General features: G+C 41.3%; 1 protein-coding gene across 3 annotated transcripts in view; it reads right to left on the bottom strand.

Moving 5' to 3' along the window:
- Positions 1-14,651, bottom strand: part of LOC147434051 (protein ANTI-SILENCING 1-like) — a 97,975-nt gene extending 83,324 nt beyond the window's left edge. For 2 of the 3 annotated variants that reach the window (XM_086490666.1, XM_086490667.1), the window contains exons 1-6: positions 14,421-14,651; positions 13,741-14,123; positions 3,892-4,063; positions 3,650-3,795; positions 3,126-3,566; positions 2,392-2,484 (exon numbers count right to left, since the gene is read on the bottom strand). In XM_086490666.1, the coding sequence (XP_086346792.1) occupies positions 2,392-2,484; positions 3,126-3,566; positions 3,650-3,795; positions 3,892-4,063; positions 13,741-14,082 (1,194 nt within the window). In that variant the 5' untranslated portion in view covers positions 14,083-14,123; positions 14,421-14,651. The remainder of the gene's footprint in view (positions 1-2,391; positions 2,485-3,125; positions 3,567-3,649; positions 3,796-3,891; positions 4,064-13,740; positions 14,124-14,420) is intronic. The other variant, XM_086490665.1, reaches the window with a different exon arrangement.
- Between the last annotated feature and the right edge of the window lie 7,293 nt (positions 14,652-21,944).

Here is a 21,944-nt window from a genome sequence, read left to right as displayed (position 1 = left end):
TCTATAGGCTCTAGCATAGTACCCATTCAGAAGCAGGTGATATGTTCCTCCCAGAGCAGCAACTTGCAACAAGACCCAAGTACAAGTTAGTTTTCAGCTCACTTGACTCTCCTAGATAGAGCTATAGAGATTAGCAGATCTCGACATCCTCGTACCACTCGCATATTATGTCAAAGACATGTCATCACCGCATCCAAGTCGTCGTTGAAAGGCATAGAATAGCTCCTACAAGACTCTTTACAGAAGAGGAGATTCGTGCTGAGATGCAAAAGCTTACAAGAGAGTTCATGTAATGGTACTTACAAAATGGCACCCAATTGAGGAGATCACATTTTGGCAAATAATGTCAGGTGCAGCGAGATTGAAACGCGTTTTGCAATTTGAAACGCTTGCAGATCTCGCACTTCCCGCAACGGAAAGGGCAGCAAATTGCAAAACGCTAGGACTGAGGGTAGGTTGCAGGAAGCGCTAGCTAAAATTGCAAAAAACGCTGGCTGGTTCCGCTCCCTTAGAAAAACGCTAGGCTGATCTGGATGATCTTGCAATGTATGGAAGCGCTAGCTGATGGGTTGCATTATAGGACTCAGGTTATAAACTTATTAAGGCCTGGGCAAACTGTCCACCACACCCAACAAATAAATCATATAAATGATTTATTAAAAAGTTAGGCCAGCCACCAGGGTGTGTAAGTTCGTGTGAAACTATCCCACATCTCCCACCCGGGAATCCGATCAACGCGGGGAATGGCTCATTGGATTCCTCTAACCTAGAACTACATGCTCGTCATGTCAGATGTCCACCTTAGTGTAATAACATCTGTCAAAACGTGTATATAAACCATTTATGCAAGAGGGTTCCAAAACTGGAAAACCTAACCTAATGGACTTGTCTGGACATGCAGGTCTTGCAAACAGCCTCACAAAATTGCCGGTATTAATCCTCCTAGGATTCTAGACATCCCTATCTAGGAAGAAGGGGAAAATTGGCTTTCGAAGTCGATGAAGCATATCCACAACGCACACAGAGCCATGTGCACATAACAAACAAGCTACCAACTGGCTCTATCGGTTCACTTGATTGTTCTATTGGTTCGCTTAATTGTTCACATTTAGTATTTGTTACCTTAGTCTTTTGTATTTTCTACTCGACACTAGGATCATTTGACGATGAAGTCATCTTCATATGAAGATGATATAATCTTCTGGTCTCATAGGTCTTTTACACCTTTTGCAATCGTACATAACCATTTCTTTTCTTTCTATCTCTGTCTAAGATAACCTTCACCTCTCTCTAGTCTCTGTCATTCTAAAGGTCATGGAGCATTCACCAAGAAAGAACTAAAGAGTTAGGTAGGGGGACATTGGATAATAATATATGAATCTTTGGCACGTTTATCAACCACTGCACTTGACATTGGTATGAGAGCTTCTCTTTAATTGCACTAACCATAACCACCCAAAAAAAAAGAACTCGCATTTGAGCATGTGTGCATGACTTGCCAAATTGGGTAGAATTGTGCATCTTGAGCCAAGAAGCAAGCAAACATTGTACACGAAGGGTTGCAGAATTGCAATAATGGTGTTACGGGGGATAGACACAACCTTGGAATGAAGGCTATTACCACCTCAAGCTTTACACTCATCTCATCAGGTAGAGAGCTCCAACAAGAAAAAACTACTCCTAATCAAATAGAGACAATTGGGAAGAAGAACCCACTGTAGCCCCAGCAGCCTTTATCAAACTCCTCCTCTCAATGGCACAAAGAAGACGATGACGACGATGATGGACATGATGAGGTGGCAAAAAGAGGCTAGCAGACAAAATATGCTAAGTTTTGAAGCTTGTGAAGAAGCTAGCTTAGAGGCCAAAGCCAAGAGAGAGGATAAATGTGACACATTTGAACCAGATTAGTAAGCTTGCTACGAACATTGTAAAAGCACAGGCCAAGGCCTCCACCAATACTATGGCACCCATGACTGAGACGATCTAGTTCACTGAGTATGGTGGTATGATGGATGGATGTCACTACTTTTATTCTTACACTGAGGCTACAAGTAAAGACCTTGTGTTTATTAATACGGCTTTTGCCTTCAACCACTTTTTGAGGCTACGATCAAAGCCTTGGATTTCTAATTAATACCAACTTTTGCCTTCAACCACTGTTTCAAGGCAGAAACTAACAAGAGAAAGAACTACAACAATGGTTTTGCTAGGCAATGAGAAAAATGGCACGGTAAAGTGAAATTTGATGTATTCAATTAAATTGCTTGCCTATCTTCAATCAAAACATCAAATGCATATCCCTAAATCACCAATAAAGGAAAGTGCAAATTACAAGAAAAGTCAAAATAATCATATCCTCTCAACTTTTAGGAAGAAAGAAGCACATACATTCATATCTTTGAGACTGATAGAAGAATCTACATTTTGTATCAGCAAGACCCGTCCATGGCACAAATTATCACCAAGGTTGGCATTCTGAGGCTACAAATATAAAAAAGCACAAAAAGCAAGAAAAAGTGAATTGGTTAGAATATGCAAGAAGCTTGTGTAGTTTTCTTTTCACGTGTGTCTTTAGGTGTTGCAGTAGGGGTTTGAACCTACTCCCCTGCGGCTCCGGCTCAAAAGGCCAAAAACAACCAGCCTACCCCAGTTTTGGCCGAAAGCTTGTATGCTTAAATTAGCTCACAAAGAAACAGACACTTGAAATTTTACAGTACTAAACCAAAGCGCTCTCCGTGATTATCATGAATAACTCATTCTAAGTTTAACTTGTTCCCTTTAAAATGGGTAACTGATAGATAGGCCAAAATCTCTCTAAGGTCCATACCTTCCATACAGAAAGACACCTGCTTTATGCTATTTTCTGAGATGTCCATTGACTTAAATATGAATGACCAGTTTCTAACACCAAAAAAATTTGCAACAGACACCAGACTTTGAAAAGGAACCTATTAAGAAACTTAGGGATAAAAGCCCAAATTACAAGAAACAAATGCAGCATAAAAATTTAAATAATTACTTCCCCTTTCCAGTTTACTTGTAACCAGAAAACATCTTCTTGACATCTTAAGATCAGTTGAGCAAAAAAAATTATTGCAACAAAACAGGAGCCAGAAGCAAACCTTGCGGGGCAGGATAGTATCTTGGTGTTGCACTTGCTTACTACGTGCACGCGTTGGTATCAGAAAGCCTGATTGTGGCAGAGAATCTGCAAACAAAGCCCTTCCAGAGCTTGTTTTCTCACTTCCATTATTTGCTTCAATCTTTGCTTTGAGTAAGCTCTGCTCGCTTTTCTTTGCACTTGCTGATCTTGTCAGGGGCTGCTGTGCCGTCGAAGGACTCCTTTCCAAAGCACCCGGTGATGCCGTGGACAAACCCAAAGATGAGTTTATAGTTTCTTTGGTTATGCTTGTCTGCAATCTGGTTCGGTTTCCTACGGTCTTATCTCCAGAAGCTAAATTGGCTCTTTTTATCGAGAAACTATCAAGTTTGGAGCCACGCTTTAAGGGTATGGACTGTCCCTGATTCTCTCTTGATTCTCGCATTACTGAGTCAGTGTCTGGCTGCAAGCAAGGAACAAGAGTTAAAAAAAATTAGGCATGTATCAAGCACAGTGCACCATCAGCTATGGATCAGATGCACATACATTTACTTCACCATCCTCCACAGGCGGTTGACTAGCAGCTGGAGTCGCATGTGTGGTTGCTGAAGGGAAAGTACTGGCTGGACAAGAACCTGTATCCTGGTTACCCAACTGCTTATCTGAAATCCAATCTGGTTTGTTGAAGAGGACTGCAACAGTGTGTCCTCAAGGTCAGGATAAGCTTTCAGAGACCTACACTGCCATTCATGGCATCACAACTATAATTACAATTAAATGAACCTTACCATCTTGACCAAGAATCTTCACAATCACCTCTAAATTTGAGAGCTTTTTAAGATCAACATTATACATTCGATTATAGAAATAATCAGCAACTTTTAGATCCTCTTCAGATGGTTGCTTGTTTCGAGAATGTTTTGACGTGCACAAAACTTTGCATTTCCTCTCGATGCAGTCCTGTTGAACGACAACCCAACCAGAAGGCCAATTGACGATGTAGAATGCAAATTGAATCCACATATAAGCATTCAACCAACAGACTGAGTATTACAGCTTGACATCACTTTCAAAACGAAACAAGTTTAGAGCAGGCCTGTTTGACCATTTTATTACCTCCCTCACACTTCTTGACACCCGCGTAAGAAAACATTGACGCATCATCCAGTCCCAAACAAGTTGAACATTCACAATATCTTAACCAAAAGCTGCCAAGCTACATCTCTTTGGTAGGGGGGAAAAAAACGTCCGATTATGGAGTTGCTTACTGAAAGAAAAAGCGCCTGCATTTTATGGTCGAAGATGCTACCACAGAGATAACAATGCACATCCCTTCTTGTTTGCTTCAGCACTACCCTTATAAATAACCAGTCTGATAGCTGAAATATTTTTTAATCGGGGTAAACATTAAATGCACAACTGCAAAATCAATTAGGCGCATATGTATGTGTATAGGTACATATGTATGTAAGTAATGCGTATGTCACCAGTAATGATGACCAAGTAAAGACTTAAGAATAGGTAGAGGCTCTAGGATACATATCTGGGTAAGGTCCTCCAATCAGTTCTAAAGAATTCAGGTCAGGTTGACAGCAGATTTACAAATATTCTTTTAAATACACCTCCCATACATAATGGTGGAACCAAATATTGTTCAATACCAAAAGTAGAGGGAGGAAGAAAAGTTTTCAGGGAACAAACTACGTGGGATTCTGGTAACCGAAGAGGACTTAGAAACATCAGGAACGAGAAAATTGACTGCTCAAAGATAGAAACCCAGTCACTGAGAAACAGCAACTTGTCACAGTAGAGCATAGGACAAAATCTCATGAAGACGATGAGAGTCTTCTCCTTCTATAAATCGTGCAAAATTTTGAACATTACCAAGCTGTAATTTCTGCTTCAGTCACAACCATACACTTTGTAAATCCTGTATCAAGTCACCACAATACTTTTCATCCTGGTAACTAAAGCAGGACATCTTCACATTCTGTCACGTGAACACTTGCCCTATGTGCCACATGGATATTGTCGCTTTATTAGACATTTCTGTATAGTTTAAGCTTACTGAGAATCTATCTGTTTTCTATGTGGATATAGAACTGTTACAATGGAGTACTAGATCCGTAAGGAGCAGTGAAGATTCTGGATGTGTCGTCCAGGAAAACATACAAAAAAAAATTCCAGCCCAGAAAAAGTGGCTTTGTTCTATTACTTCAAAACCCCTCAAAACGCCCAAATGGTGCCGATTCTAAGAGCAAGTACAGAGCAAGCTACATCTGAGAGACTATACAACTAGCCACATGGGCAAAACTGAAAAGCCAGGGGAAAAACCTTTTCTTTATTGAGTTAAAGGTGCCCTGGCTAGCTAAAGAGGAGAGTGGATGACAGCTGCCTCTGGCAGATAGGCACTCCCACCAAAAACTCGCTTCGCGACTGCATGCCAAAGACAAGGACCACCAGAAGCCCACTAAAGGTAATATAGGGTAAGGAACAGGCTGAGAAATCAGCTGTTCAATGACGGGCCAAGCCCGCTATATGGTGCCTACTACCATCTAAAACCATAGGACTAGGGATAGACAGAGAGAGAGAGGGCAGTCGATGACAAGGATGATAGAGAAGAAACAGACGTGCTTTCTCAAACCGGAGTAGCACCCAATCGTTCTCCTTCAACTGCAAGTCGCCTCGATGCTTGTCTGTTGCCTTCGTATGCTATGCTTGAGACTTTTGCAAAGCCTCCATTACCTTAGTAAATGCTTGTTTGTTGGCTTCTTATGCTATGCTTGAGACCTTAGCAAAAGCAGTCTCCAGATCATATGTGTAATGATCTGCTTCAAAAATCTTGTCCTTGGTGCATAGAATCAATGGAACCTTTCAAATGTTAGATTTACACCACTCTACTACTTCACAGGTCTAGGGCATACTTGTACGGCTAGTATGTCTCCGGGCTGGCCACCCATACTCTAGGTTGTACCTGGTCGGGTCGCCCGAGTTTGGGGCCGACCGCCCACTTTGTCCGGGCGCCCTCGTATATTTCCATATATCATTTTTCTGTTGGGTCGTGGGGATTTTCATCAAGCCTTGCCCTACCTCCCCTTGGGCACCTAATTATGGGGCCAAGGGGGTACCCACTTCCACATCTCACATCTCACAGAAATCACACATTTGATTGCATTGGGTCTTCTGCTCTGGTAGTCAGTGGGGGGCTGATCGCCCCCTCTTCACCATATCCAGCGTCTCTCTCTCTCTCTCTCTCTCTCTCTCTCTCTCTCTCTCTCTCTCTCTCTCTCTCTCTCTCTCTCTCTCTCATGCTTCTGCACACGTGCACTCTCACATGGTATCAGACGCCAGTTCACATGGTATCAGCAGCTTCAGGCTCTCCATGGGACAAGCGCTCCATCACCTACAAAGGTTCTCCTCCCAAGGGATTACAACAGCCAGCGTTTTTGGAAAGCATCAGCATTTCTGCAAATCTGCCTGCAAGAGGGGGTGGCGCCAACATTTGGACAGCTTCCATCGCAAAGGAATGCTTTGCCACATGAGTTTTTGCAAGAAACATCAGATCTGCTAATTTCCCTGCTAGCGCTACCATTTGTGGACATCTTTGTCGCGGAAAACCCCTCCAGATCCATTTGCATTTTTTACCTTCATCTGCGTTTTTGGATTTTCAACCCATTTTTGGCGGTTTTATTGGTCACTCTGTGTCGTTGACACCTCCACAAGTGGTTGGGCACCTAGGGTACCCATCAAGCCTTTGTTTTTTCAGCAAACAAAAGGCTTTTGGTGCCAAAAAGTGCAGCAAAAGTGGGCTGCAAATTGACCTGCGTTTTTGTAGCAGGAGGGCAGCGCTCAGCTTCTGGACACCGGATCTCGCCACGGTCCACCACCTTCCCGGCTTTGCATCTGGTGCATTGCCGGCAAGTATCCTCTCCGTCTTCATCAGATTTCAGCCATTACCCCTTGATGTTTTCTCTGTTTTCAGCCCGTTTGGGGCAGTGACAGTGATTCACCACCCTTCCCATACTCCTTTGCACCGCTCCGGACCATGCCAGGAGCGTAAGAGCATGCTGAAAATCGCTGGACAGCAGCGTTTTCATCACCTCACGGTTGCGTTTTTGGGTGGACAGCAGCCACATGGCTTGTGTTTTTCACAGAGGATGAAGTTACCTTTTGCAAGGACACCATCCGATGGTGATCCATGCGATTTCTCAGTGACTGCTGCAATACACGGTATCTTCGACATCGGCTTGATCATCTACAGGCATACGATCCTTAGGAGATCCATTCATTCCAGCCATCATTCGGCGGTTGCACACTCCAGAGGGGGTGTTGAGTTGTGATTTGCTATGGACACACCTATGCATTCATCAAAGGAGTTCACACGAGATATGGCCATGCTCATGGCATATGGGATTCCGACATTCCCAGAGAGGACACCACCATCTTGGGTGGATACACTCACCACTTGACCTCGACACGTCAGATCACTTGCTTACACAGGAGCATCTACATGGACTTAGTACATCCCACAGTATTTGCATTGCCAACGTCGTGTACCTGCTCCAAATTTCCCTAGATCGTCACACTCTCGAGGACATTGGTGTGAATGTTCCAAAGGGGGTTCGCCTCGCGAGACATAGTGGAATCTTCATTGTCACGTGACACATCCAACCCTATGTGTCCATGGACAAGCTACAGCATGATCAGGGTTCAGTCAATCCAGTCAGTCTAGATTTAGAAGTGATCTGGCACTTATGTGAGTCTGTTTGCAGACCGTGCATGTGCAGACACTTAGTGTAGATGCATATCCTCTGGTTGCACACAGCATGATCACAAGCATTCCCATCAGAATCAGTTAAGGGAATTTTCCAGTGCATTTAGCCTATTTTACCTATTTTTGACATTTTTCACTTATTATTTTTAAGTGACTTTTGTTGGAAAGTAGGTAGGGCAATTTTGCTAAGTTTGTATATAAGCAAACTAGAGCTAGCACTATTTGGCAGAAGAGGCAACAGGAGCCAAGCTCAGCAGGCAACTTCTCAACAAGAAGTTGGTGGTCTCTCCTCCAAGCAAGAACCTCCCCTAGCGTTTTCTCCATCAAGCACCCTCGCCATAGAGTGCATCAACCTTAGTGTTTTTCATCAGATCCTTTCCCTAGCGCTTGCATCAACAAACCATCGCCAGCAGGGCATCAACAACACCTAGCGTTTTTGAAGGTAGCCAGCGTTTTTGACAGATCCTTGACCTAGCGTTTTTGGATCCCAGCATATGCAGATTTGCAACGTTTTTCAACCACAGCAATAAACAACTTGTAGATTCAGCCCTAAAAGAGGTAGCACATTCAGCCCGGTAAGAACCTCGGTTTTCAGCCTTAATGAACCTCAGTTTTCAGCCCTAAACCTGCAAATTTTCAGTGACAAAGACCCACAGAAACAGCCCCCAAAATCAGCGTTTTTGGGACTGCAGCAGATTTCAACCCATAGCATTTTTGGACAGCATTAGAAAGATTGCAGATTTCAGCCCTTAGGTCGGTCTCGTCATCACCGTCGTCATCGCCGACATAGCCTAGACTTGCATCAGTCACATGCATTCAGTTTGTACCAGATTGTGCAATCATAAGTAGATCACTCTTCGGCGAGAGTGGGGCCTTCGGAGGAGGGTTTTACAACAGTTTCTGGTGTCGTATTCTCTTCTCTCTCTATCTCTCAGTCTTATACACTTGCACGCACAGTGTTGTTGTGATCATAGCATTCTCTCATTAAGAACGGAAGGCTCTCCTTCCATAAGAACAAAAGGAACCTTGAGCACAGTTCGGAGCACTCATCTTGAGCAAAGCGCAAACATTCATTCCGTTGCACCTAACATTGGTATCAGAGCTTTGGCAGTGTTATGTATCACTCAAGGAAAGAACCACAAGAATCACAAGAATTTATTTTTTTTTGCTTGTTGCGCTCGCACGAACCCAAGTTCACTTGGGCGTGTCGATTCCTAATCGTGTTTTTGAAGAGTAACAGGAATCCCAGGAAAGAAGGGCTTGCCCAACCTCCCCTTGTGTCTCTTTTCACTCATTGAGAGCAGACCGTGCACTTAGCGGCCGGCAAATCGACGTGAGGTGGGAAAAAGCAACTTTGGTGTGAGCGCAAGGCCGCCAAGGGGTGCGCCCATAGAAAGGAGTAGAACCGGGTAAAGAGAAGATCCTTCTCAAACATAGATTGCAAGCGAAAGAAAACCTCAAGAACCTCAAGACCCTCAAGAACCCAAGAACCCAAGACCTTAGTGCATGGTCGTCACCTGAAGCGGAATGGATACTTCGCTTGGAGGTGATGAGCATGAGAGAGACGAAGAAGAATTTTCCCCGCCAGGAGGTTTTTCCAACCCTTCCCCTTCCCCTTCCCCATCTACGACAAGGATTGCACTAACTCCTATGGAGGCTTTCGACAAGAGGATGATGGACAAGAAGTTAGAAAGCGAAGAAAGAATCGCAACCATAGAGCGGAAGTACCAAGAAAGAATGGCAGTCATAGCCCGTGCAAGCGAGCAAGCCCACTTGGAAGCCAAAGTAAGAAAAGTAGAAAGAGAAGCAGAAAGAAAGGCCGACTTGGAGCGTGAGCGTGAGCAAGCGCGCTTGGCGGATGAACAGAGCGCTCGACACATGAAAGAGATGTTGTGACTCTTTTCTCAAGTGCAGGCGCACTTTGCACAGAATCAGGAAAAGGAGACTCTCTCAGTCTCTTCTTATCCCAAGCATGACACACAGGATTTGCATGATTATGAGAAGCATGATGATTTGGATGATAATGACAAGCATGATGATTTGCATGATCAAGATGTGATTTCTCACAAGCATGATGAGTTGCATGAAGAAGATGTGATTGTTCACAAGGATGATGTGTTAGTGGATGTTTTTCCTAGCGAAGCTAACCTCGTTGTAGATTCGATCAATCACGAAGAACCGATCTTGGCTTTCGAGTCGAGGTCCAAAGAACCCCCGCAGGACAATCCGACCATTCAGGAAGAAGCAATCTTGGCTCTCGAGCCTAGGTCCAAAGAACACTCAAAGGAAGTATATGTGTTCACATGATTAATACGCACGCATTGATCAAGTGTTTCATTCGTAATCGTTTCCTGTATTTTAGTCAGCGTCTTTATGTGATCCCTTTTCCTAGGCATGACATATTGTACGGTGAGCACGTTTCACTCATGAATGAGCACGAATTATGCAGATTTTTCATGAAAAGCTGAAAAGTAGGCATTCAAGGAAGTCACATTCCATGTCTCTTCCTTGGTACGACGCATTTGTAGAAAGAGCACATGAAAGTATGAGCACGAAGCATGGGCATTTCCATTGTGAATTGCCACAGTTGATTGCTTTAGATCATAAGAGAAAGATTCGATCTCATTGTTTGCGTGTCTGTGGTGAACGGTTTGGCACTCCGTCTCTTTGTTCATCTACATTGCATGCACAATCTTTTAGAAAGACTAGAATTTTTCCAGTCACTTTACATGGAATAGGTATGTTCATGGTTTTGTGTTGGAAATGGTTTCAAGAATTTTCAGCCATGGAGATTCTTGAAGAAGAAAGAAGCATGACTCTCGACGAAGTTGAAGCATCGAAGGAGCCACAGAAGACTTTGTGTCGATTTCGGCGGGGCCCAAAGAAGCAAGCGTTGCAGACCTTTATGAAGTTCAAGTACCGCACGACCCACACATCAGAGTGGGCCGGCGAAGAGTCCCCTCCAGGATCCTGATGCTATTGGCGATCTCCCTCGACGCCATACAGTTCGGTACTAGTACCTCACTTTGAAAGGAGGGGATGTCACGTGACACATCCAACCCTATGTGTCCGTGGACAAGCTACAGCATGATCAGGGTTCAATCAGTCCAGTCAGTCTAGATTTAGAAGTGATCTGGCACTTATGTGAGTCTGTTTGCAGACCGTGCATGTCCAGACACTTAGCGTAGATGCATATCCTCTGGTTGCACACAGCATGATCATAAGCATTCCCATCAAAATCCATCAGAATCGGTTAAGGGAATTTTCCAGTGCATTTAGCCTATTTTACCTATTTTTGACATTTTTCACTTATTATTTTTTAATGACTTTTGTTGGAAAGTAGGTAGGGTAATTTTGCTAAGTTTGTATATAAGCAAACTAGAGCTAGCACTATTTGGCAAAAGAGGCAACAGGAGCCAAGCTCAGCAGACAACTTCTCAACAAGAAGTTGGTGGTCTCTCCTCCAAGCAAGAACCTCCCCTAGCGTTTTCTCCATCAAGCACCCTCGCCAAAGAGTGCATCAGCCTTAGCGTTTTTCATCAGATCCTTGCCCTAGCACTTGCATCAACAAACCATCGCCAGCAGAGCATCAACAACACCTAGCATTTTTGAAGGCAACCAGCGTTTTTGACAGATCCTTGACCTAGCGTTTTTGGATCCCAGCAGATACAGATTTGCAACGTTTTTCAGCCACAACAATGAACAACTTGCAGATTCAGCCCTAAAAGAGGTAGCAGATTCAGCCCGGTAAGAACCTCAGTTTCCAGCCTTAATAAACCTCAGCTTTCAGTCCTAAACCTGCAGATTTTCAGCGACAAAGACCCACACAAACAGCCCCCAAAATCAGCGTTTTTGGACCTGCAGCAGATTTCAGCCCATAGTATTTTGGACAGCAGTAGAAAGCTTGCAAATTTCAGCCCTTAGGTCGGTCTCGTCATCACCGTCGTCATCGCCGACATAGCCTAGACTTGCATCAGTCACATGCATTCAGTTTGTACCAAATTGTGCAATCATAAGTAGACCACTCTTGCCGACGAGTGGGGACGGAAGGCTCTCCCTCCCATAAGAACAAAAGGAACCTTGAGCACAATTCGGAGCACTCATCTTGAGCAAAGCGCAAACATTCATTCCGCTGCACCTAACATTCATCCTAAAGCGGCTCTGTGAAGTCTCACCCTATTCTATAAAACGTTGTGCACAGTGAACTCTCTACTATTGTTTATTACAGAGCCACACAATAGACTATGTAGCTAATAAAAAGCCCAAGGCTAGGCTTGCCACCCAGGAACAAAGCCACGCAAAGTCTGGTTTTTTTTTGGAATGTGTATGGAATGAATCCGTACAGTACGGATCCATACTGTACATATTCAATATGTACGTACGTACGGTACAACCTTACAAATCGCTCAAAAATTTGTGCCCCAAAATGCTCTCCAATTCTTGCAGCATATCAAAATGCTTGCAAAAAACACCTCCTAAAACAGACTTAAATGAAGGGCGTTTCAAAAAGCTCTCTATAGGCTGCCCAAAAATGGTCTCCAATTTCTGCAACATCTCAAGATGCAACCAAAAATTGCAGCTTCAAGGAGCAGCTCTAAGGGCAGCATTTCAAAAGGCATATTCCGACAACATATCAAAACGCATATTCCAGAAGCATATCAAAACACCACAAAGTCACCAATTTTGAAAAACGCCACCAACCCTCTAGCAAAAACGCAATCTGTAGAATGTCTTTTTGCCTTGGATCTTCCTCTCCTCCACGTTGTTGCTTTCTCCCACACGATCAATGAGCCGAGTACTCTGATACCATGTCAAAGTCGACGATGCGGAAGCATAGAGCAATGGGGAGAATACACGAGAGAGAGAGAGTACCGATCTAGCCGGCTAGACAATGAAATAGATGATTTATACAATGGGGGACTAGGTGTGCTTATATACTCCCCTCAACAAATTGCCCTACCCAAGACTTTGACAAATAAGTAAAATACATATCTAAAGCCAAAATAAATATCCGGATCACATTAGGCTATTCGCTTGAGATACTATAACTTTAACAGAGGCTCCTCTGCTCCTTTCTAAGAAGTGTGTGCATGGATAATTAAGGGTCCTCAAGCCACACTCAAGCTAGCTCACATCTCTCTTTAGGCTGGCATTCTTGCACACTTTTGGAGGCATTCAGAACCCGTATAAGACAATCTGGGTCCCATAAATTTCGTCAAGATCTTAAACAGATTCCCTTAGGACTTTTGAAAGTTGCATCATCCTTCTAGCCATCATAAGCCTTGAATCACCTTCTGCCACCTTTATGACCTCGGCCCTTCCATTCTTTCACTGGAATGACCAATTCTAGAGAGAGAAACATTTAAGTAGACCAAAATTGAAATTTAGTAATAAATTGTTGATTGGAATGATCAATACAATGAATCGAGGGGATATTAGATCAATCCATGTACTTAATGCTCCTAACAATTTAGCTACACGAATCCAAGAAAAGCACATTTTGTCTAGTCCACTTGGGCTTAAAACTACAAGCGCTTCTTAAACAAAGGACAAGCACTTTTAAATGCATCGAGTCTCTTAATGAGTACCATTTTTATTGAATATATACATAAATCTAACAATCAAGAAAAGACACATTTTTCTACTTTAGCTTGGCTTTTTTGTATCAGGGAGAAGCAAAGGATATAAGGCCTCGATGTAGAAAATTAAAATGTATCTAATATGCATGAATTCATAGTAGTGCAAGCCTTTCAAGAAACACATAACCAGTGTACATCAACTAGTGTTAAATAATCCGGTACCGGTAAAAGACTCGTAAGTACAAAGTTCAGCATAAATAGCCTCAATAAGGGACAGCATTTACCAGTTTGTTCTCATTGCTAACTCCCTTGCCTTTCCCGAAAGCAAGAAACAATTCTTTGGAATTTTTGCACGCCACTTGACTTTGCACATGAGGAGGAAGTTCCAATGGTCTTAGATACCACCTAAGTAGGCCCATCATCGTCCCAGTAGCAATGTCCTCCCATAGTCTCATTATCTTTGCAACATGACCACCCGGTTGATGCTTATCGTGAACGATAACGTTGTCATGGAGAGAGTACTCTTCATTGTCGTAGAAAAAGGAGGTGTAAAATTTTTTCTCCTTGTTTGAGCTTGCTTTGGCCTTACCCCATGTGAACTCAGCATACGCATCATTATCGGCCATGGAAGATCGGAAAACAACTAATCATAGCCACATAAGGATTCCTGCATACGAAAATGGCTTTAGTTGAATAAGAGTGTGCACAATTATATTAGAATGCATGAACAGCTTAGGAAACAGTAGCGACCCTATCCCATGCGCGCACAGACAATGCACAACTAGCTGCAGAAACCTAACCAGAATTATGTATTAAATTCAAGCTAGTGGTTGAACTAATTTCAGATCATCTCACAACATTTGGAACAAATGCACGAAGCAGTGCGTTAATAGCTTCCTCTGTTAATATAAATTTGCGTGATTTAGGTTATGCTACAAATTAGGCAAACGGAAGAAAAACTTACCGGCATAAGAGATGGAGAACAATGCGATGACTCTCTCTCTCTCTCTCTCTCTCTCTCTCTCTCTCTAACACGACACTCAGCTGACCCAGAATCTCTCTCTCTCTCTCTCTCTCTCTCTCTCCCCTTCTCCTTCTCTTCTTCTTCTTCTTCTTCTTCTTCTTCCCTCTCGCTCGACTCACTTAAACATTCCGTAGCGCAAGTACGAAGCAAATGCCACTGCGCGAGTATTCAAATGTTTTGCCCCAGTCAACGTCACTCCAAAAAATTTAGTTCTAATGGCACTCTTAGTATTAGTTAAATGATTCCAGAATATTCTGGAATTAATTATACTTATTACCCTAGTTTAATGGTATTGCAGCAGGTGGGCACCGTCTAAATCTCAAAAAGAAAATTGATTGTTTGTAGGCCTTGCCAGACCATGTGGATGAACATCACAGAGAGCAAACCAGGAAGATAACATTTGATGTGGACATGGTGACCGGACCTCAAGACAGAGTTGTTGATGAGTGGGAGCTAGGCAGGGGAAGGGAATCACCCATAGCATGTTGCAAGTTCACTACAGTGTTGACCACTTGTGATGGGCTCAGGCAATGGTGGTCTCCTCTATTGGAAATAAGGTTGCATGAATGCCCCGAAAGATTGGTGAAGATGAAGGAGAAGCTCAAGGGCATACAACACAGGAAGTTCTATTTTTGAGTGTGCTAATACAAAGAAAGGCCTAGATCTAGAAAAAATACATCAAGAGGAGGTTTCCACAACAATGAAGTGTGTGTGTGTGTGTGTGTGTGTGTGTGTTGTGTGTGTGTGTGTGTGTGTGTGTGGAGCTAATTCCCACGATGAAGGTGTGTGAGGGAATAAGTCCCGACAATGGCTCTAGTGCGGCGTGCTCCTCCCATAAATCATAATTTGTCATTGATTAATCGAAGCATTTATTCCATGTATGCATACACAATGCACAATCTTTTTATTGGAAATTCCAACCATGATCATCTGATTGTTCATTTTCAATTCCTAAGGCCAATAAAAAGCATTGAGCTTGCATGAATTAACACATGAGAAGTTGAGTGCAAAATTTTCCCGATGTCATGCTCCATGTACAAATAATTAGGTTCCAATGCACTGTGAAATTGATCTCATTTTTTGAGCATGATTGACTAATCATAAAACCATATCTTCCTTTGAAAGGGAACAAGATTGCACACATGAAAAATTAGCTCAATCTATTCATGCAAAAATTTTACCAACCTTGAATTAAAAATTAAATCAATTTACAATCAGTTGTTGGAAGATGCACATCCTTAATGAATGCACAAATCCTCTCATTCACAAATCCAAATCTTATAAGTTTGCCATTTTGGTTTGCATGGCCATACATGCTCGATTATGACAACACATAAGCACACATCCAATGCATTTTTACCATATCCGATCAATTTGGTTACTACACAATGTTATTGCATTAAATCATCCTCAATTGAGCCATTCCAAATCAATTAATCATACACTCACCAATCCTTTAGGTCTTGCAATCATTATCATTAGTGATGGACACCAACCATTCATCCTCTAATTGGATAGATATTGACATTGAATAGACACACACCCAAATTTAGACCAAAATTTTATGCAATCAATCAATCAATTTCACATTGCATCACTACAATTGCATACTTGAACAAGCATATATGAATGCATGCATTAATTTCTCAAAAGAATTATCCTAATTCGACTTAATCAAGCAACGTACACATTCCAAAATTAAGCACAAAAATTCAAATTTGGCTCAACTGGTAGTGCAATTAGGCCTATCCCTAATGCTTGCACACACATTTGATGCACAACAGTCAAAAAAGCATTTAGATGTTCCAATTGACCATCAATAATTGAAAATCAAGTGGTTTTGAATGGGCACACACACTCAAATTTTGCCCTAATCTTTGACAATAAGGCATATCCAATGATTGCTATCATTCACATCAATTACATTATTGAACACTCACATGTCATCAATTCTCTCAATTTCTATGCATGCACACACTCAAGTTTAGGTATACACACACTTGAATTTATGGTACAGTTTTTTTCCTTTTCTTGCACTACACACACATTGATCTTCATACACATGATTCATTAATCAAAATTGACCATCAATTTCACTCCGGTTCAATCAAATTAGGTACAAAGTGTAGATATTTACACACCTAAATTTAGCAATTGATTAGCACACATTGGAGCCACATCAACCAATCAAGAAATCAAATGAGCAAGTTAGTGCACTTACATTGGTAGCGCATTCCAAGCCATTCCTTGCTCCACGTGAAGACGCACACACAAGTGTGTGTATAAGCACCAAATCGACTCCAAAATTCACCAATGTAATTCAAAAATCAATCACTCAAATCATAAGATTATGCATGGATCAGCACAAAAAAACTTGATTAGAGTGATTATCATGCATACATTACACATAGAATATTAGTGATTAGGTTAGTGAAATTAGTCAAAGGTTAGTGGAAATTAGCATGAAATTACTAAAAATTAGCATGGAAATAAAGTGAAATTAGTAATGGTTAGTGTGAAATTCGTGAAATTGGGGGTGGAATAGGGGGATTTTGGGCATCATAACTCAAACCTAGTTTCAAATACTTACACACACAATCAAATTCAACCAAAATTGAGTTACAACACGCTCAAAACCATTGAATTTAGTAATGAAATTATTTTATTTTTAACATCCTCTACTCAGTAGCTTAGGTTATCAATCCCCAAAGATGGCACCAAATGTTCGGGGTAGTCGTAGCATATGCCTAATCGCAACCCAAGACCAAAAAAATCATCAATCCGTGGTGTGATCACCAGCCTTGGGCTTGGATGCATGAGCGTCATCAGATGCATCAAATAAGAGGATTCAAGGGATCCCTCTACTCTCATAGAGAGAAGCCATGAATAGGCTTCCTCTAATCAAACACGCAAACCTACTCACTAATCACTTTATACACATTATGTCATTGAAATTAACCTCTACATTAATCATCATATTCACAACTCTTAATCACACATATACACAAGCAATGTAATTAGCATGCCTACTTCACATTAGTGTGGACACTCGGGTACAATCCCTTAACACTAATTGCACGCACAAACCCAAAATACACACTTTATATAGAGAGAAAGAGAAGGAAGGCATAGCCCTCATGCACCTTGGATAGGAGGGACTAATTAGAGAGGAACTAAAGACCTGAAATTTACTAATACAACTTCACATGCACATAATCAATGTGAAGTGGATTAACAAGAAAGAAATAGTATTTAATTGAGAAGAATAAAGAGTTTTAGGGTATGAAAAACCCAAGAACCTCGCAACCATCAATCCTACAAAAAGCAAAGCTCATCCAAGAATGCCTTGACCTTTAACATAGGTTTCTTTTATAGGCATGTACTCCAAACTTGTTTACAATAGAATTGAATTGAGCCCTTTAGCCTATAGATTAATACAAATTGGAACTAAAATGACCCCAAGAAATATACAAAAAAGGTAGGAAATATTATGGTGCACATCCTTTGCTAGTGTATAATGAGTGGTGTGTTAGCCGCTGCTAACATTCCCCCTCTCCTTGTTTTGGTTCACGTCCTCGTGTGCCACTAAAGCAAAGCACCGTGACATGGTGAAAATTACATCCTTGGAGGGATGTTTAGTTGTGAAAAGGTAAAGCAAGTCATAAGTATCAAAGGCCAACAAATATAAATGGAACATGAAGTGCAATGATCAATCATGAAATTGAATTTTGCTTCCAAAACATGGGTCCAATCATAACAAAAAACTAAACAACATAAAGCAAAAAAACATGTAAACCATTATGAAAATTAAACCACTAAAAATGTTAGATTTATAAATGTAACATAAGCCATAGAGTATGACCCTAAACTAGCACAAGTTCATAAACCTACTAGCTTAAAAACCATATGATCATTCTCAATACAACATCCAAGTCTATGCATGTCTATGGGTTACAAAGAAGCTCAAAAATCCATTAGCACATTGTCACTTAGCTTCTAAATAAAGCTCATGGAAGATTGTTTTTAGCATTTCATAGAAAAAATAAAAGCAAATCACAAGTTGACCACCTCAGGGTAGGTCAAGCTACGACTCTTGGCTCCTTGAACCCTCGGGGAGGTGTTCCAAAAGTCCACTACCCTACCATGGCGACAGCTAATCCCTATCAACCGAAGGCATCGGTTTAGGGCCTTGACCAAGCGAGCCAAGGTGGTTATCCTCGCTTGTCAAGTGCTAGTAAGGTGCTAGGCCTAGCATAGACACAACTTAACATAAAAAACTCATTTTTTATGTGTCTAGTAGCATTTGTGCTACTATTTTTGGATACTTTTTTGATTCATTTGTTTATTTTTTAGCATTTTGTATGGCTTCCATAGTGGGAGATGCTTATGGAAAATGGGCTAAAGAAAGAAAGCCTAATCAAATCCAACCTTAGGGGAACGAAAGTGACTTTGGTTACACACATGAAAATTTTGCTCTATGGATAACAAAAGTATGCATAGATATCAATAAATGAGAGAGAGAGAGAGAGAGAGAGAGAGAGAGAGAGAGAGAGAGAGAGAGAGTGTGAGAATGCTTCTAAATAAGCAAATTTTGCAATTTGAAAGTCTCTCAGGCATGATTAAAAGTTGATCAATTACTAGCCCAAATGAAAAGTTAAAATCTAAGTCAACCCATGGACTGGATTGTACATCAACTTTTAATTGAATGAAGTGGCTCTTGAAAGTGCAATGTAAAGCTCCAAAAAAGTTGGCTAACACTAACTCAAATGGAAAAATTTGCATTTTAGACCAAGCTAAGAGCTAGGGATTATACAACTTCAATCAAATGAAATGGGATGGCTCTAAATAGCCAAATATTACAAGAGGTAAGCAATGCCAACCTCCTTTGGATCAATGGAAGCTCATATCTTCCCACAACACTTCCAAAAGTGACTCAACCATTAGTGCTATGTAATCATACGTTCATTCCTCACAAGAGTTAAAAGAAACCATGATCAATCACAGACCCAAGATTTTAATGCTTTCTCATGGTCATTCAAAAAAAAAACCCCAATGTTTTAGTGATATGCAAGGATCACTGCATTTAAATCAAGCACTAAGAGAATGCACAAGAATGCCAAGTCCAAAGCTAAGTGCCTAAAATGTCTCGATCAAGCATGATTGCATGTCCAATCTAATTCTAAGAACCTCATGTTTTTTTTTGTTATGATTGGAAGCAGAATTCACTTTGCATGAACGATCATTGCACTATGCGTTCTATTCATATTTGTTGGCCTTTGATACTTATGACTTGCTTTACCTTTTCACACCTTAACATTCCTCCAAGGACATACGTTCCACCATGTCACTTTGCATGAACAATCATTACACTACATGTTCTATTCGTATTTGTTGACCTTTGATACTTATGACTTGCTTTAGTGCTCTGCTTCAACAAGACGACACACGAGAACGTGCACCAAATTAGGAGGGAGGGAATGTTAGCGCATCGGCTAACATGTCACCTATTATGCACTAGCAAAGGATGTGCACCATAATATTTACTACTTATTTTGTATAGGTCTAAGGCTCGTTTGAGTTCCACTTCGTATAAATCTATAGGCTAAAGGGCTCAATTCAATTCTATTGTAGAAAGGCTTGGAGTCCATGCCTATAAAAGAAACCTATGCTAACAGACAAAGCATTCTTGGGTAAGCTTTTCTCTTTCTAGGGTTGGTGGTCATGAGGTTCTTGGGCTTTCCATGCCCTTGAACTCTTGATTCTTCTTAATCAAATGCTCTTTCTTTCTTGTTAATCCACTTAGCATTGATTATGTGCATATGGAGGTGTATAGGTGAATTCTAGATCTCTAATCTCTCTCCAATTAATCCCTCCTAGCCATACAATCATGCACACACTAATTTGATTCTGTAAACTTGCACTCCTAGGCCCACAATACTTTGCCATGCTCGCATTTCTTATGGCAGTGTTGCTCATCATGCACATAGACTTACCTGCTGTTGCTGCTGACCCCACACCCACTAGCGCTTGGCAGTCAATAACACTCCCACACACATATACACCATCAATTGGCCCCACTTGCATTGTTTTATGCCATAAGCATACACCACATTAATAGCACTGGTAAATGCATAGCTTCACATACACACACATACGTGCACGGAAGTTGCTGACGACCAGGGTTTGCCCACACAATGTCAAAAATTCTCTCTGGCTGATTCATGGCTGGCTTCAATTACTCCAAACACTCTCCCTCCATTCTCTAGGTAATAATTCCTACCAAGCTAGCTTGAGTGGATTTCTCTACTTGCATTGTGTACTCAAATTCTTGGGTTGACTCTAACTTCATTTCCTCTCGAACAACAGGGGAAGTATCCTTAGTTGAGGTTATTTTTCCTTCTTCTCAAAGTGAAAATGGATAAGAATACCTGCCAAGATAGCTCGAGTGGAGTTCTCTACCTACATTGTATACTCAAATTTTTGTAGCCTAAGAACCCACTTACCTATTTGGGGAGACATCCATATATTGTAATACAAACGAAAATACTTATTCAAAAGTCAAAATGACAAAATTTCTAGGAAGCAGGTCAAATTTGAACTTTGTTGCAGAAAACATTAGTGCTAAAACCATTTTTTCAATAGTATAGCTTTCTTAGGCCCAATCATCATTCTACTTGCAAAGTAGATGGGATGCATAAAAGACGATTGTTGAAATGTGCCAAGTGTATCATTACCTACACTAGGGTTCACATAAAAGATCTCCTCTCACTTGGGTGGAGCAATGGTGGGGAGAGACGATATAATTTTTTACGCTTGATTAAATTGCTGTTCATTCTCCACTCCAAGCAAAAACATTCCTGTGTAAGTCGTTGCAAAGGGAGAATCATTTGTGAGAGCAATTAAATAAACCTGCTCAAGTACCTCACTTTCTGGATGAATGAGACTAGTTGTTTTGTTGTGGTAGGAGAGGGCAAAGATACCAAAGCTTGAAGCTTGTTGGGATCAACTTCAATACCCTTGATAGAAACTACATGGCCAAGAAGAGTGACTTTCCTTTTTGTAATGTGACACTTATCCACATTTAGTTGTCCACCTAGAGATTTTAGCCTTGCCAAACCTTATTGTACCCTCTCTAAGTATGAAAAGTGCAAGCTATAAATGCAAGAATCATCAATGAACACCCTTATTGATTTTCCAAAAGAAAGGTTGAAAGACAAATGTTACAAATCCCTGAAAGGTTTTTGGGGCATTTTTGAGGCTAAATGTCATTCCTCGATAGGCAAAGTATCCTTAAGGAGTTATGAAGGTGGTCTTGCATTGGTCTTCCACTGAAATCCTAATTTGGAAGTAGCCAAAGTAGCCATCACAAAAATAGTGTAGCACTTATACCTTACAGCTTCATTTCAATAGTTGTTCCTAAACGGATAGAAGGAAGTGGTAGCTCTTGGTTTCCTCATTGAGAGG

Source organism: Adiantum capillus-veneris, chromosome 19 (genome assembly GCF_014529385.1).
Source record: "Adiantum capillus-veneris isolate H3 chromosome 19, ASM1452938v2, whole genome shotgun sequence".
NCBI classification, from domain to species: Eukaryota; Viridiplantae; Streptophyta; class Polypodiopsida; order Polypodiales; family Pteridaceae; genus Adiantum; species Adiantum capillus-veneris.
The sequence above is the reverse complement of the archived record's forward strand: the minus strand, read 5'-3'. Positions and strand labels throughout refer to the sequence as shown.